At 43.0% G+C, this 21,206-nt stretch overlaps 1 protein-coding gene across 19 annotated transcripts in view; it reads right to left on the reverse strand.

Moving 5' to 3' along the window:
- Positions 1–15,281, reverse strand: part of SUPT20H (SPT20 homolog, SAGA complex component) — a 62,865-nt gene extending 47,584 nt beyond the window's left edge. For all 19 annotated transcript variants that reach the window (XR_012640373.1, XR_012640376.1, XR_012640374.1 and 16 more), the window contains exons 1-5: positions 15,147–15,281; positions 13,504–13,600; positions 9,027–9,062; positions 7,607–7,665; positions 7,461–7,527 (exon numbers count right to left, since the gene is read on the reverse strand). Coding sequence is in view for 16 of the 19 variants with exons in the window: in XM_074959780.1 (XP_074815881.1) it covers positions 7,461–7,527; positions 7,607–7,665; positions 9,027–9,062; positions 13,504–13,506 (165 nt within the window). In the remaining 3 variants the exon portion in view is untranslated. The remainder of the gene's footprint in view (positions 1–7,460; positions 7,528–7,606; positions 7,666–9,026; positions 9,063–13,503; positions 13,601–15,146) is intronic.
- Between the last annotated feature and the right edge of the window lie 5,925 nt (positions 15,282–21,206).

Raw genomic sequence — 21,206 nt, forward strand, 5'->3', positions numbered from 1 at the left:
CATGCAACACCTTGGCCACTCATAGTAATCCAATGAATTAAGGCTGGCAGGTTGTGCATGGAACTGTGGAAGTTCCTGAAGTCAGCATCATGACTGTAGTGAGATAAAGATGTTGTCCAACCAGTCAGTCAGTCATGTTGCAACTGGGTTTCAATATAGCCTGTTGCAGGTGCTGTAGTCTCCAATTAAGCTTTCCTAGTAAACAGGCATTAGTAATTGTGCAGGAAAGTGGCCTATTTATATGACTCCCCTGAAGCCCTCCTCTTCTCTCCCCAAAGTAAAAGAAAATTCAATTTTTGCATAATTTATGCTTGCAAACTTATTTCCTGGATAGTACATCCAAGATCTCTGGATAAGCACACAGGATTAGCAGAAACATCCAGCTAAGCCTATCAGAAGCATAATAATAAACACTGCTATTTAAAAATTGTTGTAATTAGCAACATGAACACACCACTGAGCATTACTGTTGGTGCTTCTAGTTCAGGGGTTCTCAAACAGGGGGTCAGGACCCCTCAGAGGTTGCAAGGTTATTACATGGGGGGGGGGGGGTCACGAGCTGTCAGCCTCCACCCCCAAACCCCACTTTGCATCCAGCATTTATAATGGCGTTAAATATATTAAAAAAAAGTGTTTTTAATTTATAAGGGGGGGAGGTCGCACCCAGAGGCTTGCTATGTGAAAGGGGTCACCAATACAAAAGTTTGAGAACTACTGTTCTAGTTACTTTCCAAGTCTTTAGTAAATCTGCTTCCAAACACTCTTGCATTGTTCATATTTTGAAGGTTATTTTTCAGTCAGAAAGGCCAGAAATAAAACATTTTTAAATGAAAACTTAAGTTTTGTAGAAAACATGAGACCAAGGATCTATAGATACAGTGTGCAGAAATTCCATATATGTCCATAGCGTGGGAACTAGAAGTGTGGGGGCCCTCCTCCTGGAGTCACGGCCCTGAACCAGGCTCCAGCTCTACCGGGTGGTGCGAACAGGTGTAAAGGGGGGTGGGCGCAACTCCCCCACTCTAAAAAGTATTCCAACACCACTCTATACGTCTCTAATTAGAAATATATAATACCAGAGATTTTGAGTGAACACTCCAGTAATAGGCAGACAAAGTCTTTGTTGCACAGTGTTCGGAGCTGCCCCATGTTCATATATATTTTTGGTATGAGATACGCATAGGGACAAAGCCTTGAAAGTTCATATCCTTCACATATGGTGCCATTTCCTGCTAGAGGAAACATGGGGAAAAAAGTGAGAGGACCTAAAGCCTAAGTATGAGCAGCGTGAATTTTTTTTGGTAGAATGTCCTAGAAAACCGAGTTAGAAGATTTCCCCTTAGCCAAAGGGTTAAGATAAGTAGAGTCGAAAAGACAACATATGCACTAAACTCCTGAGTTCCACCAAATACGCCATTTTATAGTTCAGATTTCCTAGCATAAACCAAAAAGAAAAGGAGTACTTGTGGCACCTTAGAGACTAACAAATTTATTTGAGCATAAGCTTTCGTGAGCTACAGCTCACTGTTGCATCCGATGAAGTGAGCTGTAGCTCACGAAAGCTTATGCTCAAATAAATTTGTTAGTCTCTAAGGTGCCACAAGTACTCCTTTTCTTTTTGCGAATCCAGACTAACACAGCTGCTACTCTGAAACCTAGTATAAACCAGGCACAGTGTACACACGTAGATCCAGGAAAAATAAATAAAATGACTTTTCCAAGGACACCTTGATTATCTAATAAGAAAGAACAGTTGAGTTTTTGAACCCATATGTAAAATAACTAGGGCTGTCGGTTAATCGCAGTTAACTCACGCAATTAACACAGAAAAATTAATCGTAATTAAAAAAATTAATCGTGATTAATCAGTTTTAATAGCACTGCTAAATAGAATACCAACTGAAATTAAATATTTTGTTTTTTTACATATTCAAATATATTGATTTCAATTACACAGAATACAAAGTGTACAGTGCCCACTTTATATTTTTATTCCAAATATTTGCACTGTAAAAGTGATAAAATAAGTTGAATTTTTCAATTCACCTCATACAAGTACTGTAGTGCCATCTCTATCGTGAAAGTGCAATTTACAAATGTAGATTTTTTTTTGGTTTTGAGTGCAATTATGTAACAAAACAATGTAAAACTTCAGAGCCTATTAGTCAATTCAGTCCTACTTCTTGTTCAGCCAATTGCTAAGACAAATAAGTTTGTTTACAGTTACGGGAAATAATGCTGCCCGCTTATTTACGTCACCTGAAAGTGAGAACAAGCATTCGCATGCCATTTTTGTAGCAGGCATTGGAAGGTATTTATTTGCCAGATATGCTAAACATTCGTATGCCCCTTCATGCTTCAACTACTTTTCCAGAGGACATGCTTCCATGCTGATGACGCTCATTAAAAAAAATCATGCGTTAATAAAATTTGTGAATGAACTCTTTGGGGGAGAACTGCATGTCTCCTGCTCGGTTACCCACATTCTGCCATATATTTCATTTTACAGCAGTCTCAGATGATGACCCAGCACACGTTGTTCATTTCAAGAACACTTTCGCTGCAGATTTGACAAAACGCAAAGAAGATACCAATGTGAGATTTCTAAAGATAGCTACAGCACTCAATCCAAGGTTTAAGAATCTGAAGCGTCTTCCAAAATCTGAGAAGGACGAGGTGTGGCGCATGCTTTCAGAAGTCTTAAAAGAGCAACACTCCGATGCAGAAACAACAGAACCCGAACCACCAAAATAAATATATATATATATATATATAAATAAATAAATAAATAAATATCAACCTTCTGCTGGTGGCATCTGACTCAGATAATGAAAATGAACATACGTTGGTCCACACTACTTTGGATCATTATCAAGCAGAACCCGTCATCAGCATGGACGCATGTCTCCTGGAATGGTGGTTGAAGATGAAGGGATATACGACTCTTTAGCGCATCTGGCATTTACATATCTTGCAACACCAGCTCCAACAGTGCCATGCCTATATCTGTTCTCATTTTCAGGTGATACTGTAAACAAGAAGCAGGCAGCACAGGACTTGGTGGTGATGGGGGACTTCAACTACCGAGACATCTGTTGGGAAAACAACACATCAGGGCACGGATTATCCAATAAGTTCTTGGAATGTATTGGAGACAATTTTTTATTTCAGAAGGTGGAGAAAGCTACTGGGGGAGGCTGTTCTAGATTTGATTTTGACAAATAGGAAGAAACTGGTTGAGAATTTGAAAGTGGAAGGCAGCTTGGGTGAAAGTGATCATGATTCTAAGGAATGGCAGGAGGGAGAACAGCAAAATAAAGACAATAAATTTCAAGAAGGAAGACTTTAGCAAATTAAGGGAGTTGGTAGGTAACATCCCATGGTAAGCAAGTCTAAGGGGAAAAACAGTTGGCAGTTTTTCCAAAGAGACATTATTAAGGGCACAAGAGGAAACTATCCCACTGCATAGGAAAGATAGGAAGTATGGCTCAACCAGATCTTCAATGGCCTACAAATCAAAAGAAGAGTCCTACAAAAAGTGGAAACTAGGTCAAATTACAAAGGATAAATATAAAGAAATAACACAAGTATGTAGGGACAAAATTAGAAAGGCCAAGGCACAAAACGAGATCAAAATAGCCAGAGATATAAAGGGTAACAAGAAAACATTCTACAAATATATTAGAAGCAAGAGGAAGACCAAGGACAGGGTAGGCCCGTTACTCAATTTGGTGGGGAGAATAACAATAGAAAATGTGAAAATGGCAGAGGTGCTTAATGACTTCTTTGTTTCAGTTTTCACCAGGAAGGTTGGTGGTGACTTGGACATCTAACGTAGCGAATGCCAGTGAAAATGAGGTAGGAACAGAAGAGGCTAAAATAGGGAAAGAAGAAGTTAAAAATTACTTGGAAAAATTAGATGTCTTCAAAAGCCACCAGGGCCTGATGAAATGCATCCTAGGATACTCAAGGAGCTGACTGAGGAGATATCTGAGCCGTTAGCGATTATCTTTGAAAAGTCATGGAAGATGGGAGAGATTCCAGAAGACTGCAAAAGGGCAAATATAGTGCCCATCTATAAAAAAGGGAAATAAGAACAACCCAGGAAATTACAGACCAGTCAGCTTAACTTCTGTACCCAGAAAGAAAATGGAGCAAATAATTAAGCAATCAATTTGGAAACATCTAGAAGATAATAAAGTGATAAGTAACAGTCAGCATGGATTTGACAAAAACAAAGTGTCAAACCAACCTGATACCCGTCAAAGAAAGCTAACAAGCCTGGTGGATAGAGGGTAAGCGGTAGATGTGGTATATCTTGACTTTAATAAAGCTTTTGATACTGTCTCACATGACCATCTCATAAACAAACTAGCGAAATGCAACCTAGATGGAGCTACTATAAGGTGGGTGCAAAACTGGTTGGAAAATCGTTCCCAGAGAGTAGTTATCAATGGTTCACAGTCATACTGAAAGTGAACAACGAGTGGGGTCTCGCAGGGATCAGTTCTGGGTCCGGTTCTGTTCAATATCTTCATCAATGATTTAGATAATGGCAGATGATACCAAGCTGGAAGGGGTTGCAAGTGCTTTGGTGGATAGGATTAAAATTCAAAATGATCTGGACAAACTGGAGAAACGGTCTGAAGTAAATAGGATGAAATTCAATAAGGACAAATGCAAAGTACTCTATTTAGGGAGGAACTATCAGTTGCACACGTACAAATGGGAAATGACTGCCAAGGAAGGAGTACTGCGGAAAGGGATCTGGGGGGTCATAATGGATCACAAGCTAAATATGAGTCAACAGTGTAATGCGGTTGCAAAAAAAGCAAACATCATTCTGGGATGTATTAGCAGGAGTGTTATAAGCAAGACACGAGAAGTATTTCTTCTGCTCTTACTCCGCTTTGATTAGGCTTCAACTGGAGTATCGTGTCCAGTTCTGGGCACCACATTTCAGGAAGGATGTGGACAAATTGGAGAGTGTCTAGAGAAGAGCCACAAAAATGATTAAAGGTCTAGAAAACAAGACCTATGAGGGAAGATTGAAAAAAATTGGGTTTGATTAGTCTGGAAAAGAGAAGACTGAGAGGGGACATAACAGTTTTCAAGTCTGTAAAAGGTTGATACAAGGAGGAGGAAGAAAAATTGTTTTTCTTAACCTCTGATGATAAAACAAGAAGCAATGGGCTTAAATTGCAGAAGGGAGTTTTAGTTTGGATATTAGGAAAAACTTCCTAACTGTCAGGGTGGTTAAGCACTGGAATAAATTGCCTAGGGAGATTGTGAAATCTCCAATGATGGAGATTTTTAAGAGCAGGTTGGACTGGACTAGATAACCTCTCGAGGTCCCTTCCAGTGCTATGATTCTATGATCTGGCCCAATTTGAACGCATATTAATCTTCCAGATGAATATTAATTAATAATAAGTTAAAGAGAATACTGCACTTTCTCTTGGAAGCGATAGAGACTTTTTCCCCAAAAAAACCTCCATGGCAGACATTTACCAATAAAAATCTAACCCTTCCAAGCCTACCAATGTAGTATTTGGCACATCCATATTTGATGGCAACACCTTACCGAAGTTGATAAGTGTAGAGGTAGAGATGGTTTCCAACATTATCTTCCCATTAAGTGAAAATATCTTCCAAAGGTCCTGACCAACATCCTGTACTGTGGAGATCCATTACTGAAAATAAGGTCAGAATGTCTACTCCGATACCCAGCATTTTAATTTAGTGAATTAGGGCACTAAACAGAGCTTCATGGTCTAAGTTATCTTCTAAATAAAAAATAATCCCCTCTGTATTCTTAAGGACCTGGAGTTTACAACTGTATTCCTGGTTGTAATCCTTCACTTCATTTCACCACTTGTGATGCATCTTAATAGCTGGATAAACACAGGTTTGCTGAGTGCCTTCCTCTTTTGCCACACTTGGATTATACAGTTGATTTCTACTTGAATCCTCCATGATGGTTCAGTCTACTGATCAACCTTCTCAAAAGCTCCTCCCTACCTAGCTTCCAGCTATCACAACCTACCCGATTCCCCCCTCCCACAAACATCAGAATTCATCTCCATGCTGCCGGACCACCCCATCCTTCCCATCAAGGTTAAGCCTCATACCTTCTTCTACATATTCAGCCCTACTCTCTCGCAAGTGGGCAAGAGCACCAGTGCCTTCCTAGCTCTCTAGGAAATTAGTATACTTACAGCAAAAAAAACACCAACACAAACCTACTGCTGCCTGCCTTATTGCCATAATCCTCCTAATTTCCTCTAGATCCCCTAACTAGCTGCCGCAACTAACCTAATCCTCCTCCTCCTCTCCCTGCTGCTAAAACCCAATTCACCCAGCCCACTGCCTTGATGAAATTAAAGTTGTGACTAATGTGCAGGTGAGGAGAATAAAATGGCATCTGTATTCACTAGAATTTGTGATGCCAAATAATCTCTACTACAATCAGCACTCAAAACCACAAAACCAATGCCTGATAGTGGCTAATCAAAACGACAGCAATTCAGTGACTGGCATATATACACCATTCCTACAGTTTCTCCCTCTCCTCAACCCCCAACAATAGGTTTGTTTTGATTTTTTGTTTTGTTTTTTAAATGAGTGGTGTTGAAGTAGGTTCCCTTTGCTATTTTTAGCAGACATGCCAAGGGAAGTACATTTTAGTGTACTGACATGTCATCCATGGCCTTTAAGCCTTAAATTGGTCAGATGAGGCTCTTCTCTTAGGTTTGAAAAAGACTTCACAATATTTGACAACAATGCAGCAGTTATCCCAGGAACAAGATGGCAATTTAAAATAGAAGACAGTCAAGTCTACTTCTTCACTAGTAGCCAAGGTAAGCAGAAACGACATTGCAGGTCCTTTGAAGGCAGTGACATTAATAGGACTGTACTCTGGGTACAAACACTGGCCCTGAACATGCTCTCACTAATTTTGATGGTATAGGTTCTAGCACTAACTCTCAGATATCTCAGTAAGTCCCAGACACTGAGGCTCCTACTGTATTGATACTATTATTACAGTGAACTTGTTAGACACTTTTGTGCTTCTCTGGTACTCTGTTGGATAGCAAAGTAGCTCATTTACGATAAAGGGGGCACACCACAGCACCAGGGTAGTAGCCATCTATTTTCTCTGGCTGAAATTCTATTTTGGCTTCTTTTAAATTACAGTAGAGTAACTGATTAATAGGACTGGTCCAATAACTATTCTATTTCATACTGAACTGTCATCTTGTAAACCTGGTCTGTACAAATAACGTGTGATTTCTAGGCTATTCATTAGCTCAGATGTACGTGCTGCAGTCAAAAGATTTCTGCAAATCTCTTGTGCCATTTACTGCTGTCTCCTCATTGTTAAAGAGCCTGCTAAACTTGCTTATTTACCTATTTAGAGATTGCACTGAATGGCTGCTTAACAAATAAATTCCACTTACCTTTATCTCAGGCTCTTTTTCACATTCTTCTATATACAAGTCATATAGCTTTTGAAATACAGATTTTCTGAAATTAAGGAAAATGTTAACATAAAAATTGTGTTAAATCAATACAATAAAAAGTTAAATATTGAAATATTTGCTACCTTCCACTGGATAAATATTTTCGTTTGGGAGGTCTCTGACGGGCACTTTCAATGACATACTGCAAGAGAAAGGTGCATGAAACTCAACAGTTCTATCAATGTACAAGTTACTTTAAGAGCCTTAATATCATTAAAGCAAATTTAGGTTACAGTAGTTATTCTGTGTTACACAGACAACAACAACAACAACAACATGTCAAACTGTAGTTCTTTAAACAGAGTAAATACTCTCACTTCTAAAGTGGTCTATAGGAATGATAGTTACAAAGGAGTGCTTAATTCCAACCACCAGCTAACAAAGGAGTTATTTCATAGCTAAAATTAAAACAAAGTGGTATGTTTCATGATTCTCACTATTATAGTTAAGAAGTAGTTTCTGAAGTCTATGACACTTCATGCCAACATTTTATATTTACAGTAACAAAACCTTAAAGAAATCTGAAATTTCACTGTATTTGAACCAAGACAATTGCAACATTCAGATATAATGCTGTTGCCCTGGTACAGCTCACTACCTTTGAACACAGCCAACTGTGTTTTAGAAGGCCTACTTTGTTCCTGTGTTTCTCTAACATTTTTTAGAAAAAAGAAAAGGAGTACTTGTGGCTCCTTAGAGATTAACAAAATTATTTGAGCATAAGCTTTCGTGAGCTTATGAAGTGAGTCCCATGAAGTGAGCTATAGCTCATGAAAGCTTATGCTCAAATAAATTTGTTAAGTCTCTAAGGTGCCACAAGTACTCCTTTCCTATTTGCGAATACAGACTAACACGGCTGCTACTCTGAAACCATTTTTTAGAAAGTAGGTTAATTCTAAACAAATGCAAGATGCGTACAATATTTTAATAAATGTTAGTTAAGACACTCTCAGGTCAAATTTAGCCCTTGATTTAGCTTTTACATAGACAAGTTTCACAAAATCCAAAGTCTGGAGAAAACATTTCCATTCTTGACAAAGTGCTGATTGATCATTTGGTTTATTTTAAATAGAGACAGGTTCTCCCTCTTCCTCCCCTCCCCCCAATAGTTTGAATTTAGTATTATATAGTGTAGGAGAACCTGCATATGAAAAAATGACTGATATATTCTTTGTTGGCTGTGGCACGACTGAAGTTGCTCACACTAGGTTTATGCAGACTATATGAATAGCAGCCTTGTAGGATTCTACTTGACCAGGCTACATAATTGTTTCAAAAACAGGAAAATAAAGTCTTAAATGTTTTCATCGTGGGAAAGACCAAGCAAGTAGATTGTGTGCATGGGCTGGTAGTTTTAGTGACAATTTTGCAAAGCTGGTGTTCTATACATAGTTTATACAAAAACACCTTCATGTAATATAAATGCACAAAATGTAAACAGACATTTAAATTTAAGCCTGATATATTATTTACATATCAATAGGCAACTTAGCTACTCCTTACCTCTGCACGATCCAATGCCAGTTCTAAAGCTTGTTGCTGCAAAAATTATAAACAGCTTTCTTAGAAAATGTGTTAACTGATGAAAACCTTGTACTGTAACAATCACCCCAAACTCTATGACTAGGACTCAAAGTAGTATTAGTTTGTTATTTTTACAGGACTAGCTGATCAAATGTAGGATTCTTTGGCACGTACAGAATTCTACCAATAAATTCAGCACTCTGTTGAACTGCATTAACAGTAATTAACTCCACTACAGGATTTGTGTAGATATGACTGGATTATTAAATGTTAGAAGGACATTAAGGTGGGCAATACCAAGTTTTAACTAAAACTAAATTTTTTAAAAATTGAGAAAAAATGGGTAGGCAAGACTATTCTTTGCCCTCACCCTGGCTGCCAATGCAACGTCTTTCAGCACAACTGCCCGCTTGCATCTATTGCATCAGGAAGAGTAGCACTAGTGGGATAAAGGATGAGTGCGTGTGAGAAAGACTTAGTAACAACTAACTGTAAAGTACAGTTGTCTTGAAGAAACGGATCAAAGCCCACAGCCACTGATACCAAAGAGTATGCATTAAAGTAGGTCATCTTCCTATGAGATGGGAAATGAAGACCCAAACCTCCAACACTCAAACTTATTACATTACACTTCTCCCATCAACATGGAGACACTAAGCAGAAGTGGTCTAGGCCCCTTCCCCAGACATACAAGCAGCTATTTGGTCAAAAACTGAGCTTTGGCAGAGTTTCTCCTCAAAGATTCCCTTTGAGGTGGGCTGAAAAGTATGTTAGAGCCCATGACTGCATACTGAACTCAAAGTCCTGCAAATTGTTCATAACATCTGATAGCAGAATTCACTGGATAATACTTACTGTAGCTGATTTACAGAATCATAAAAATGTAGGGCTGGAAGGGACCTCGAGAAGTCATAGCAACCCTAGACCATCCCTAACAGATGTTTGTCCAACTTGTTTTTTAAAAGCTTTCAATGATGGGGACTCCATGACCACCCTTGGAAGCCTATTCCAGAGCTTAACTATTCTTATAGTTAGGAAAATTTTCCTAATATCTAACCTAAGTCACCCTTGCTGCAGATTAAGCTCCTTACTTCTTGTTCTACACTCAGAGGACATGAAGAGCAATTGATCACTGTCCTCTTTATAACAGCCCTTAACATATGGGAAGACTTATCAGTTTGTCCCTCAGTCTTCTTTTCTCAAGACTAAACATTCCCAGTTTTTTCAACCTGTCCTTGTAGGTCAGGTTTTCTAAACCTTTTATATTTCTGTTGCTCTCCTGTGGACTCTTTCCAATTTGTTCACATACTTCCTAAATTGTGGTACACAGAATTGGACACAGTTCTCCAGCTGGAGCCTCACCAGTCCCGAATAGAGTGGGACAATTATCTCCTGTGTCGTACATACAACACTCCTGTGAATATATCTCAGAATCACATTAGTCTTTTTTGCAGCTGCAGCACACTGATGACTTGTATTCAGTTAGTGGTTCCCTAGAACCCTCCGATCCTTTTCAGCAATGCTATAAATCTAGACAGTTATTCCCCATTTTGTAGTTGTGCATTAGGAAGGAAAAAATCAAAGAGAAGTACTTTGCACTTGTCTTTACGGAATTTAATCTTTTTCAATTCGGACCAATTCTCCAATTGGTCAAGGTCATTTTGATTTTTAAGCCTGTCCTCCAAAGTGCTTGCAACCCCTCCCAGCTTGGTATAATCTGCAAATTTTGTAAGCATACTCTCTACTCCATTATCCACATGATTAATGGAAAATATTGACTAGTACCAGACTCAGGACTGGTGCTTGAGACCCCCCCATTAGATACACACTCCCAATTTGACAGCAAACCATTGATAACTATTCTGAGTACGGTTTTTCAGCCAGATGTGCACCCACATTATAGTAATTTCATCTAGACTACATTTCCCTAGTTTGCTTATGAGAATTTCATGTGGAATAGTGTCAAAAACCTTACTAAAAATCAAGGTACATCATCTCTACTGCTTCCCCCCTACCCAGTAGGTCAGTAATCCAATCAAGGAAGGAAATTAAGATGGTTTTGCATGATTTGTTCTTGACAAATCCATGCCAACGCCTCTATTCCCCTATTATCCTCCAGGTGTTTAAAAATTGATTTTTAATAATTTGCTCCAGTATCTTTCTAGGTGTTGAAGTCAGGCTGACTGGTCTATAATTCCCCGGGTCTTCCTTGTTCCCCTTTTTCAAGATAGGTACTATGTTTGCCCTTCTCCAGTCTTCTGGGACTTCTCCGATCCTCCAAGAGGTCTCAAAGATAACTGCTCATGACTCCAAGATTATTTCAGCTAGTGCCATAAGTGAGCTAGGATGAATTTTATCAAGCCCTGCTGAGTTGAATACATCTAAATATTCTTTACCCTGCTCCTTTCCTGTTTTGGCTTGCATTCATTCCCCTCACTGCGAATATTAATTATGTTGAATACCTGCTCATCATTAATTCTTTTAGTGAAGTCTGAAGCAAAACATGCATTAAGCACTTCAGCTTTCTTGATGCCATCAGTTATTAGCTCTTCTTCCTAGGGCCAGATTAACATTTTGTGGGCCCCCCACAGTGGCCCCACTCTGCCCAGCCCAAAGCAAGGGCACTCTTTACAAAGTGGCAGCTGCCAGACACACACTGGTCCACCTGGCGCTGCGAGCGTGCCCCTTCCCCTGGGGGGTGGTCCTGCACCACATTGCCCCCGCCTTGTCCCCCAATCCTCTATGCCCAGTGTCTGTCCCTGCCACCTACCCGCTCCCACAGATCCCTATGGACAGAATCCCCCGCTGAGATCCCTCACAGATCCCTGCGCTCAGCGCCCTTCTGACCCACTATGCCCAGCGCTCCCCTACCGAGATACCCCACCACCACAATTGCACAGTGCCCTGCACATCACCACCCCCTGCCCACAGAGCTCACCACTACTCAGTGCCCCAACACACAGACCACCCCACCTTCCAGTGCCCCCCCCCCATCCCATCTATGCCCAACACCCAAAACACATAACCCCTCCCCCCCCCCAAAGAGACCCACTCCCCCGCACCCTGTCCCTTGTTTGCACTTACTGGCCCCGCCTGGAGGTGACAGTGTCCGCCGGGCTCAGCCGGCAGCGCGGGGATCACTATGGCGCCTCTGGAGTGGCACCATCAGCCAGGCTGGAGCAGGAGTGGGGCCTGCCTGGGCCGGGCTCACTCAGGACACCACTTGCCTGGCAGGGCCTAGCTGAGCCCCCCGCACTACCCTCTCCTCCCCTATTAGCTGAGACCAGCCTGGCCTTTGCACTGGTCCAAGGCGGCTCAGCTCCAGTGAGGTGGGCAGGGTCCCACAGGTGGTGGGCAGCAGAGACCACTTGGAGCTGAAGCTGCACTGGAGATCAGGGTAGACCCCCAAGATAAGACCCCCGAGAGCCTGCCCAGGCTGGCTGGGGCCAGCAGCCATGCCCAGTCTGCATGGCAGAGCCCAGCTGCTGGGCAGCAAGCTCCCTACAGGTGAGCGGGACCTGCTGGCTGGTAGCTGCTCACACAGCAAGGCCTGGGTGCTGGACTACCCCAGGTCAGAGGCCAGACCTGGCTGTGTGGATGGGTTAGAAGGGTCCATCATGGGCCCTTTCCCAGTGTGGGCCTGGTGGCATTTTGTATCTGCGCAGGGCTCTAAAAATACTCTCTCTCTCAAGTCCCAGGGAAGAATGTCCATACAAGTTCCCTCCAGAGCTGAGTAAACATATGATTTCATCATGTTAGCGCAGTGCACAGGAAGAGAAACTGGCTAGAGACAGAGTGCTGTAAAAGATAAAATACTTCCCCCCACCTAATCTTTCAGTGACAGTAACCTTAGAAATTACTTGTAACAATAGTAGGTATGAAGTTTTCAGATAGAAGCCAGACTTTCAAACTGATACTGTGCCTTTCAACTGTGGAAACCACTGCTACAAAACATTGAGACAGAAAGTAACAGGATTCAAGATATTTAGACATTAAGTATTTATATGAATAATACAGAGTGTTATACTTTTAGGATAGACGTGCATAAGGGAGATCAATCCACAGGCTTTTAGGTATAACTCATCCACTGACTGCTTGACATTAAGAAAATACCCTATAGGCATGTTACTGCCTAACTGTCCATTATAGATACGTGAGTAGGGCTTACACATTCCTCTGAATCATCTAGTACTGACCACTGTTGGAGACAAGACACAAGAACGGATTTATATGACAATTCCTATATTCTATCAGCAGTGACTAAATGATTTAGGCGCAGTATTCACAAGCTCCACAGAGAGCCCCACCATCAACTAGAGACTGTTAGAGTGTTAAGTCACATTTCTGAGGATGTCAGAGACACAAAGGACTTTTCCTTCTCCACCTTCATCTGCCAAATACCCACCACCCTAAAGGCAAAAGAGTTATGAAAAACATGACGTGAATTGTATCTTACCATTGTAGTTGAAGCCAGGTGTTCAAATGGCAGATGAAATATTTAGGAGTTTTGGTGCAGTAGGCAAACAGTCATATTTTTAGGGTCACACGAGGTACTGTAAAGTTGGGGGGAAGAAAGAAATACAATCACCAACTGTGTTAAACAAGCACTATAATTATTTAAACTGGACGTTTTAATGGCAGATTATATCGATTTATATAGCATCTTTCATCCACTAATACAGAAGTCACCACTGAATACTGTTATCCTGCAAGTGAAGCATAGCCATTCTACATCAACACCACTAGCCAGGAGAAGGAAAATAAACTTAATCAAAAGAAATTACAGGGCCAAATGCCATTACCCATACCTGTGAGGTCTTGGCAGAATATCAATATCACCAATGTCTCTGATAGGTACAGTAAAATTGAATATTTAATGACATTAAGTGGTCAGAACATTTATTTTATGTATCAAAGAGCCAGTACTGATGGCTTTGATTTTATATATTACTTGAAGGACAGCAGCTCCACCAACTACACCTCCTTGCACCATTTTGAGATGTTAGTTCAGTAATGACTTAGGGTAAAGACTGCCAACTACTGAGGTGTTAACAATTTTACTCAGCACCTGGGTGGTCCTCAGACATTCTTCATTCAGCTATTAACCAAGTCCTGCACTGTTTCACTTTTAAATTCAACTACATAAAGACATTTCAGTTTCTTTAATACAATTACTTAAATATCAAGATTTAAATCCTCATCATGCTCCATTCCCTTTCAGCCTCTCTCTCAATGAGGAGACTTGAAAGTCAAAGAGATCAGTTTTACTTTTGGTTCTTAATGTTACATTTCAAACACTGCAGGGGAGCAGTTTAACCATTTCCAGTGGGTTTTATTTTGAAATGTGGAAACGTTCCTACTGGTTTTAGGTTCTATAAAGCTTTTTAATACACATTTTAAATGACAGATTATGTTTAAATTGACAAGTAGGTCTTTCTCTGTTATTAGCTATATGCTAGCCAACCTCTTTCCTTAGAAACCTGTTCAGCCTTTTTGTTTGGTTGGTTGGTTTTGGTCCCAATTCCAGGGACACACTGTGGTACTGGTAAGTGACGCTGCGTCTCCAACAAGGAGGCTACAGCTCTGGCCTTTCGTTACTGGCCAGGATGTGCTAAGCGCTTTCCAAGCCAGCGAAAGCACTATCCCCGGCCTAGAGACCCTGCAACCCACAGCCAGGCAGAGGTGGGGAGGGCCGAGATCACGGCAGAGCGGCTTGGCCCCACGCGGCGCTGGATCCGCCGGATTGCCGGCGGGCTGACGGGGGCGCTGGGAGGGGCAGGACGACGGGATCGCTGGCGGGGAGAGGGGTCCAGGCAGGTTTAACCCAGGCCTTGCCAGGGTCCCGTGGGGGAGGTGGAAGGGGGCGGCCACCACTGACAGCGCCGCCGTTGCCAGGAATCGGAGGGAGCCGCAGATCCCAGCCGGGAGAGCGATGAGAGCCGCCCCGACAGCACGGGGAGGGCCGGGGCGGGCCCAGGCGACACAACAGCCGCGGAGAGGCCGGGGCGGGAGGCCCCAGCGGCCCGGCCCAGGGGGAAGACGCCGGCCGGAAGGGCACCGCGGAGGGTTATAATCGACCTCGCCCCCAGCCCCCTTTACCTGCCAGCCTCATGTCGGGTCCTGCCCCCCGCACAGCTGCTGCCGCCGCGGCCCTTTCATCCGCCCTCCCCTCCGTTCCTCCTCCCGTCCCGCAGCACCGCAGCTGCTCCCGCCCCAGAACTTCCGAGCGCGGCCCGGAAGGGGCGGGAAGAGTTACCCTAGAGACGGGACGAGGGTGGGAGCCGATTCTGCCGGGTTGCCATGGTGAGCAAGCCGGGTGTGGAGTCCCCGCAGCGGCCGGGGGCGGGAATCCGCGGGCGGGGGTGATGCAGGGCTGAGGCAGTTCTGGGCCGGTCCCCGGTATCCCTACACGTGCATCCAGCCTGACCCTTGCAGCCTCCCAGCATCTCCCACCGTGGTTCCCACACGCCCCTGCCTTTCGCCATACCCAGCGCGCAGGCCGTGCCCTGCCACAGGCTTCCTGTGTGACCTTGGGCAAGTCGCCTATGTCCAGATCTTAAGAGCCTAAATACCTTGGACAATGACAGGTTTCAGAGTAGCAGCCGTGTTAGTCTGTATTCGCAAAAAGAAAAGGAGTACTAGTGGCACCTTGGAGACTAACCAATTTATTTGAGCATAAGCTTTCGTGAGCTACAGCTCACTTCATCGGATCATAGAATCATAGAATATCAGGGTTGGAAGGGACCCCAGAAGGTCATCTAGTCCAACCCCCTGCTCGAAGCAGGACCAATTCCCAGTTAAATCATCCCAGCCAGGGCTTTGTCAAGCCTGACCTTAAAAACCTCTAAGGAAGGAGATTCTACCACCTCCCTAGGTAACGCATTCCAGTGTTTCACCACCCTCCTAGTGAAAAAGTTTTTCCTAATATCCAATCTAAACCTCCCCCATTGCAACTTGAGACCATTACTCCTCGTTCTGTCATCTGCTACCATTGAGAACAGTCTAGAGCCATCCTCTTTGGAACCCCCTTTCAGGTAGTTGAAAGCAGCTATCAAATCCCCCCTCATTCTTCTCTTCTGCAGACTAAACAATCCCAGTTCCCTCAGCCTCTCTTCATAAGTCATGTGCTCTAGACCCCTAATCATTTTTGTTGCCCTTCGCTGGACTCTCTCCAATTTATCCACATCCTTCTTGTAGTGTGGGGCCCAAAACTGGACACAGTACTCCAGATGAGGCCTCACCAGTGTCGAATAGAGGGGAACGATCACGTCCCTCGATCTGCTCGCTATCCCCCTACTTATACATCCCAAAATGCCATTGGCCTTCTTGGCAACAAGGGCACACTGTTGACTCATATCCAGCTTCTTGTCCACTGTCACCCCTAGGTCCTTTTCCGCAGAACTTTTCATCGGATGCATCCGATGAAGTGAGCTGTAGCTCACGAAAGCTTATGCTCAAATAAATTGGTTAGTCTCCAAGGTGCCACTAGTACTCCTTTTCTTTTTGTAAATACCTTGGAGGATCTGGCTCTTAGTAACTCTCTGTATCTCACTTTGCCATCCTGGAGACCACTTAAAATGGGGAGAATAGTAACTTCCCTACCTCACCAGGACGTTGTGAGGACAACTACATGAAAGGTTGTGATTATCACAGTAATGAGGACCATTTCAGTACTTGAAATAGGTACGGCTTGATGCCCAGGCTAGTGGAAATCCCTGGGGGGCACAGGTATTTCAGTGCTAGTGGGCAATTCCGTGACTGGTTGGTGTAGCAGCAAATCATTTGGAATAAATTACCACGTCACTGACAATTTTTAAATCGAGACTAGATATTTTTCTGAAAGATACGCGCTAGGAGTTATTTTGGCGATGTTCTCTGGCCTGTGTCATGCAGGAGGTCAGATGAGATGATCACAATGGTCTTCTGGCCTTTGAATCTATGAATTGTGAAGGGCACAGTGGTGACTCTGGTGGGGGGTGGCAATGGTTCTATGCATGGGGTGGGATGAATCTTGTTTCATTGTTAGAATTACAAATTTGGTGTGAGGGCTGGTTTTCTATAAAAGTTTGATGGCTTTCTGCAGAGTTCTAGAAATTCTCCAGTACAAAACTTGCAAATATCTAGAGCCCTGCGTGGATACAAAATTTGTATCCACATCTGATCTGCAATCCGCAAAAACGATCCATGGATATAAAGCAGATATCTGCAGATTTGCAGGGCTTTAGATACAAAATTTGGATCCGTATCCATCTGCATCTGCAAAATGCGGAGGCAGATATTTGCAGATATAAAGTGGATATCCGTGGATTTGCAGGGGTCTACAAATAGCCATCTCTAAACCAACAGGTGCAGCCAGTGGAGGTGGCAGTTCAAGGGCAGGCCCCATCATGATGCAACGTTCAGGCTAATACTCATTCCAAGTCACTCCTTAGATGCAGTGTGTGTGTTGGTAAGGGTGGCAGATATTCATTAGCAGCAGGTGCTCCAAACAATGAGGATCTTTGTGGTGCTTGACATTATCCCTGCAGGAGTCAGAGGCAATGCGCTGATCTCAGATTGGATTACAAATCTACTGATGGCATAGGTGGAAAGTGGTTTGTCTGTTTGCTTTACTTGAACATTTTGTTATGAATAAGAGTACAACAAAAAAGACAACAAACACAGGTACAGAGTAGTGTATGTCTATTCCTGCGCACATTTAAATATTCTATGAATTATAGAACACGTAAGATAGGAGCATCAAGATTAAGCTACAAACGTAAAACGGTATATTTAGACATAAGTATCTACCAGGATTAGATGATAAAATAATGAAGTAAGGAAAGAGTGAAAACAACTCCTTACTGCCTAAATATCAACGTATTAATCAAGCAATACAGATTTTGGGGTAGGAATTGGACCCCTTAAAGCACAAGAATTGTAAAACATGTTTAAACTGTGTTAGTAACATTGCAACTTTGATTAATGGTAGCAATTCTGTAAGCATCTGGCCAAGGAGACCATATGTTATAATACTATGAACAGAGTTATTCACTGAATATGTTAATCTTTCCATCTCATTCATTGTCCATATGAGTTTTTTCCATTGTCTAATAATGAAGGTTCTGTCAAGCAGCCAATATCTTGTGAAAATGTATTTTTCCAAATGTAATAGCTGAGGGTCATATCTTGTGAGGTCCTGAGTTGCTCCCGCAAAGTGCTGGTGTTCCCCAATGCCTGCTGAAGTTAAAAGGGGTTGAAGACTCTATATTTAGTAGATCTTACAAACTAATAGTAAATTCATCAGGAATATATAAAAGTTGAAAATATCTAAAATGTTGCTTTATAACTGCTGAGTGGGAGTAGGTCTTTCCCAACTTGATTATGCTACGCAGAATCAAAACTTACTCCATTCCTAAGACTTTGTCTTATAAACAAATAAAAAATAGAAGTGTAGGTTGCGGCGGGTAGCTCCAGCCTCAACTATGGAGTGACCATTCCTTCATAATATACAGCCAATAAAATAATGTGGTTTTACTTAGCACATAAATAGACCTTTACAAATGATAAATAACTACCATGACATGCTTATGAGATAGGCAAGTATTATTATCCCCATTTTATACATGGGGGAACAGAGAGGGTGATTCTTTATTGCACTAAGGATTCTTTATGTCACCAGAGGAAGTGGTTTCTTAGAATACCCCCCGCATAAGGAGGCTTCCTACACCAGCATAGAGCCATTAAGGGCAGCCCTACCCTACCCCTCATCCCAGCCTCAGTAGAAGGGAGTGTTTCAGTGTAGGGAAATGGGAGGGGAGAGGTGATGAAGGGGTGTAGCTAGAGCATCCTCTGCTACAGCTATTCTATGCTTCCCAGAGTTCATAGGGCCTCTGAGATTGTTCTGAGGCTGAGAACCATGGAAGTCCTCTGAATAGCCCCAGAGAAAGTTCACAGCTTAAATCACTAGAGTTACACTGGCGTAAAGGTGGAGTAACACAGTGGTGAATCCGGCCTGATATGTTCTTAATAGTTGAATAAAAGTTTTGTGTTAAAAGTACTTCTTGATGCTGGGCTTGGGAATCTGTTAGGCTTCCTAAAGCAGGCCACGGGAATTTTGGAATCACAGATTACATATTCTTCAGACATACTCTCTGTATATTTTACCCTTTTGCCCCACAGGAAAGACATTGTAACAATATGTAATCTTTTTGTCATGCACAGCTGGGACAAATGATGTACATAGTTTCATAGGTTATAAGGAGAGAAGGGACCGCTGTGATCATCTAGTCTGACCTCCTGTATAACATAGACAATAGAACTTTCTTGAATTAATTCCTGTTTGAAACTAGAGCTGATCTTTTAGAAAAACATCCTATCTTGATTTAAAAATTGCCAGTCATGGAGACAGCACCACAATTCTTGATAAGTTGTTCCAATGGTTAATTACCCTAGCTTCTAAAAATTAGCACCTGTTCCAATCATGGGTGGCAGATGGAGCCCTCCTTCGGGGAGGCTAGCCCCCAGCTCTGCCCCTTCTGCTCATGGCTGCCCCCCCCCCCCACGGCCGGAGCACCGAGACCCCCTGACCTCCCCCGACCATGGCCAGAGCCCTGAGCTCCCATGTGCCTGGAGGAGCCCTGAGCACCCGCCCCCACATCAGCTGGAGGAGCCCCGGGCTGGCCAGAGGCCCAAGCACTCCCCACGTCAGCCAGTGGCATCCCATGCCAGTCAAAGACCGGAGTCCACCCCACCAGCCCAGAGGAACCTTGGGCCAGCTGCAGCCATGCCTACCCTCCCCAGACCCCAAAAGCATCTCATCTGGAAGAAGCTTTTGCTGTGCCCCATGCAGGTTCTGGGGCGGCTGAGGAAGCAGTGTTTGTTACTAAACTTCCTGGATTCATCAGCAATCTCGCTGGAGTACAGTGAGATTTCTGATGAACCCCGGGAAGCTAAATAGCATATACCACCTCCTCAGCTGCCCCGGAACTTGCACGGGGCATAGAATCATGGAATGATAGAACTGGAAGGGACCTCGAGAGGCCATCTAGTCCAGTCCCCTGCATTCAAGGCAGGACTAAGTATTATCTTGACCATTCCTGACAGGTGTTTGTCTAACCTGCTCTTAAAAATCTCTAATGATGTAGATTCCACAACCTCTCTAGGCAATTTATTCCAGTGCTTAACCACTGTGACAGTTAGGAAGTTTTTCCTAATGTCCAGCCTAAACCGCGCTTGCTGCAATTTAAGCCCATTGCTTCTTGTCCTATCCTCAGAGGTTAAGAAGAACAATTTTTCTCCCTCTTCCTTGTAACAACCTTTTATGTACTTGAAAACTGTTATCATGTCCCCTCTCAGTCTTCTCTTCTCCAGACTAAACAAACCCAATTTTTTCAATCTTCCCTCATGGGTTATGTTTTCTGGACCTTTAATCATTTTTGTTGCTCTTCTCTAGACTTTCTCCAATTTGTCCACATCTTTCTTGAAATGTGTCACCCAGAACTGGACACAATACTCCAGTTGAGGCCTATCAGCGTGGAGTAGAGTGGAAGAATTGCTTCTCGTGTCTTGCTTACAATACTCCTGCTAATACATCCCAGAATGATGTTTGTTTTGTTGACTCATATTTAGCTTGTGATCCACTCTGACTCCCAGATCCCTTTCTGCAGTACCCCTTCCTATGCAGTCATTTCCCATTTTGTATGTGTGCAACTGATTGTTTCTTCCTAAGTGGAGTACTTTGCATTTGTCCTTATTGAATTTCATCCTATTTACTTCAGACCATTTCTCCAGTTTGTCCAGATCATTTTGAATTTTAATCCTAGCCTCCAAAGCACTTGCAACTCCTCCCAGCTTGGTATCATCCGCAAACTTTATAGGTGTGCTCTCTATGCCATTATCTAAATAATTGATGAAGATATTGAACAGAACCAGACCCAGAACCGATCCCTGTGGGACCCCACTCATTATGCCCTTTCAACTATGGCCAATGGGAGCTGCAGGGGCAGTGCTTGCAGGTGAAATCAGCATGCAGAGCCACCTGCCGTGCCTCTGCCCAGGAGCCAGACCTGCTGGCTGCTTCCGGGGCGCAGCACGGTCCACGGTGACAGGACACGTAGGAAGCCTGCCTTAGCCCCCCCTCTGCACCACTGACCAGGAGCCACTGGAGGTAAGCCAGCG

This window comes from Natator depressus, chromosome 1 (assembly GCF_965152275.1).
Source record: "Natator depressus isolate rNatDep1 chromosome 1, rNatDep2.hap1, whole genome shotgun sequence".
In the NCBI taxonomy this organism is placed as follows: domain Eukaryota; kingdom Metazoa; phylum Chordata; order Testudines; family Cheloniidae; genus Natator; species Natator depressus.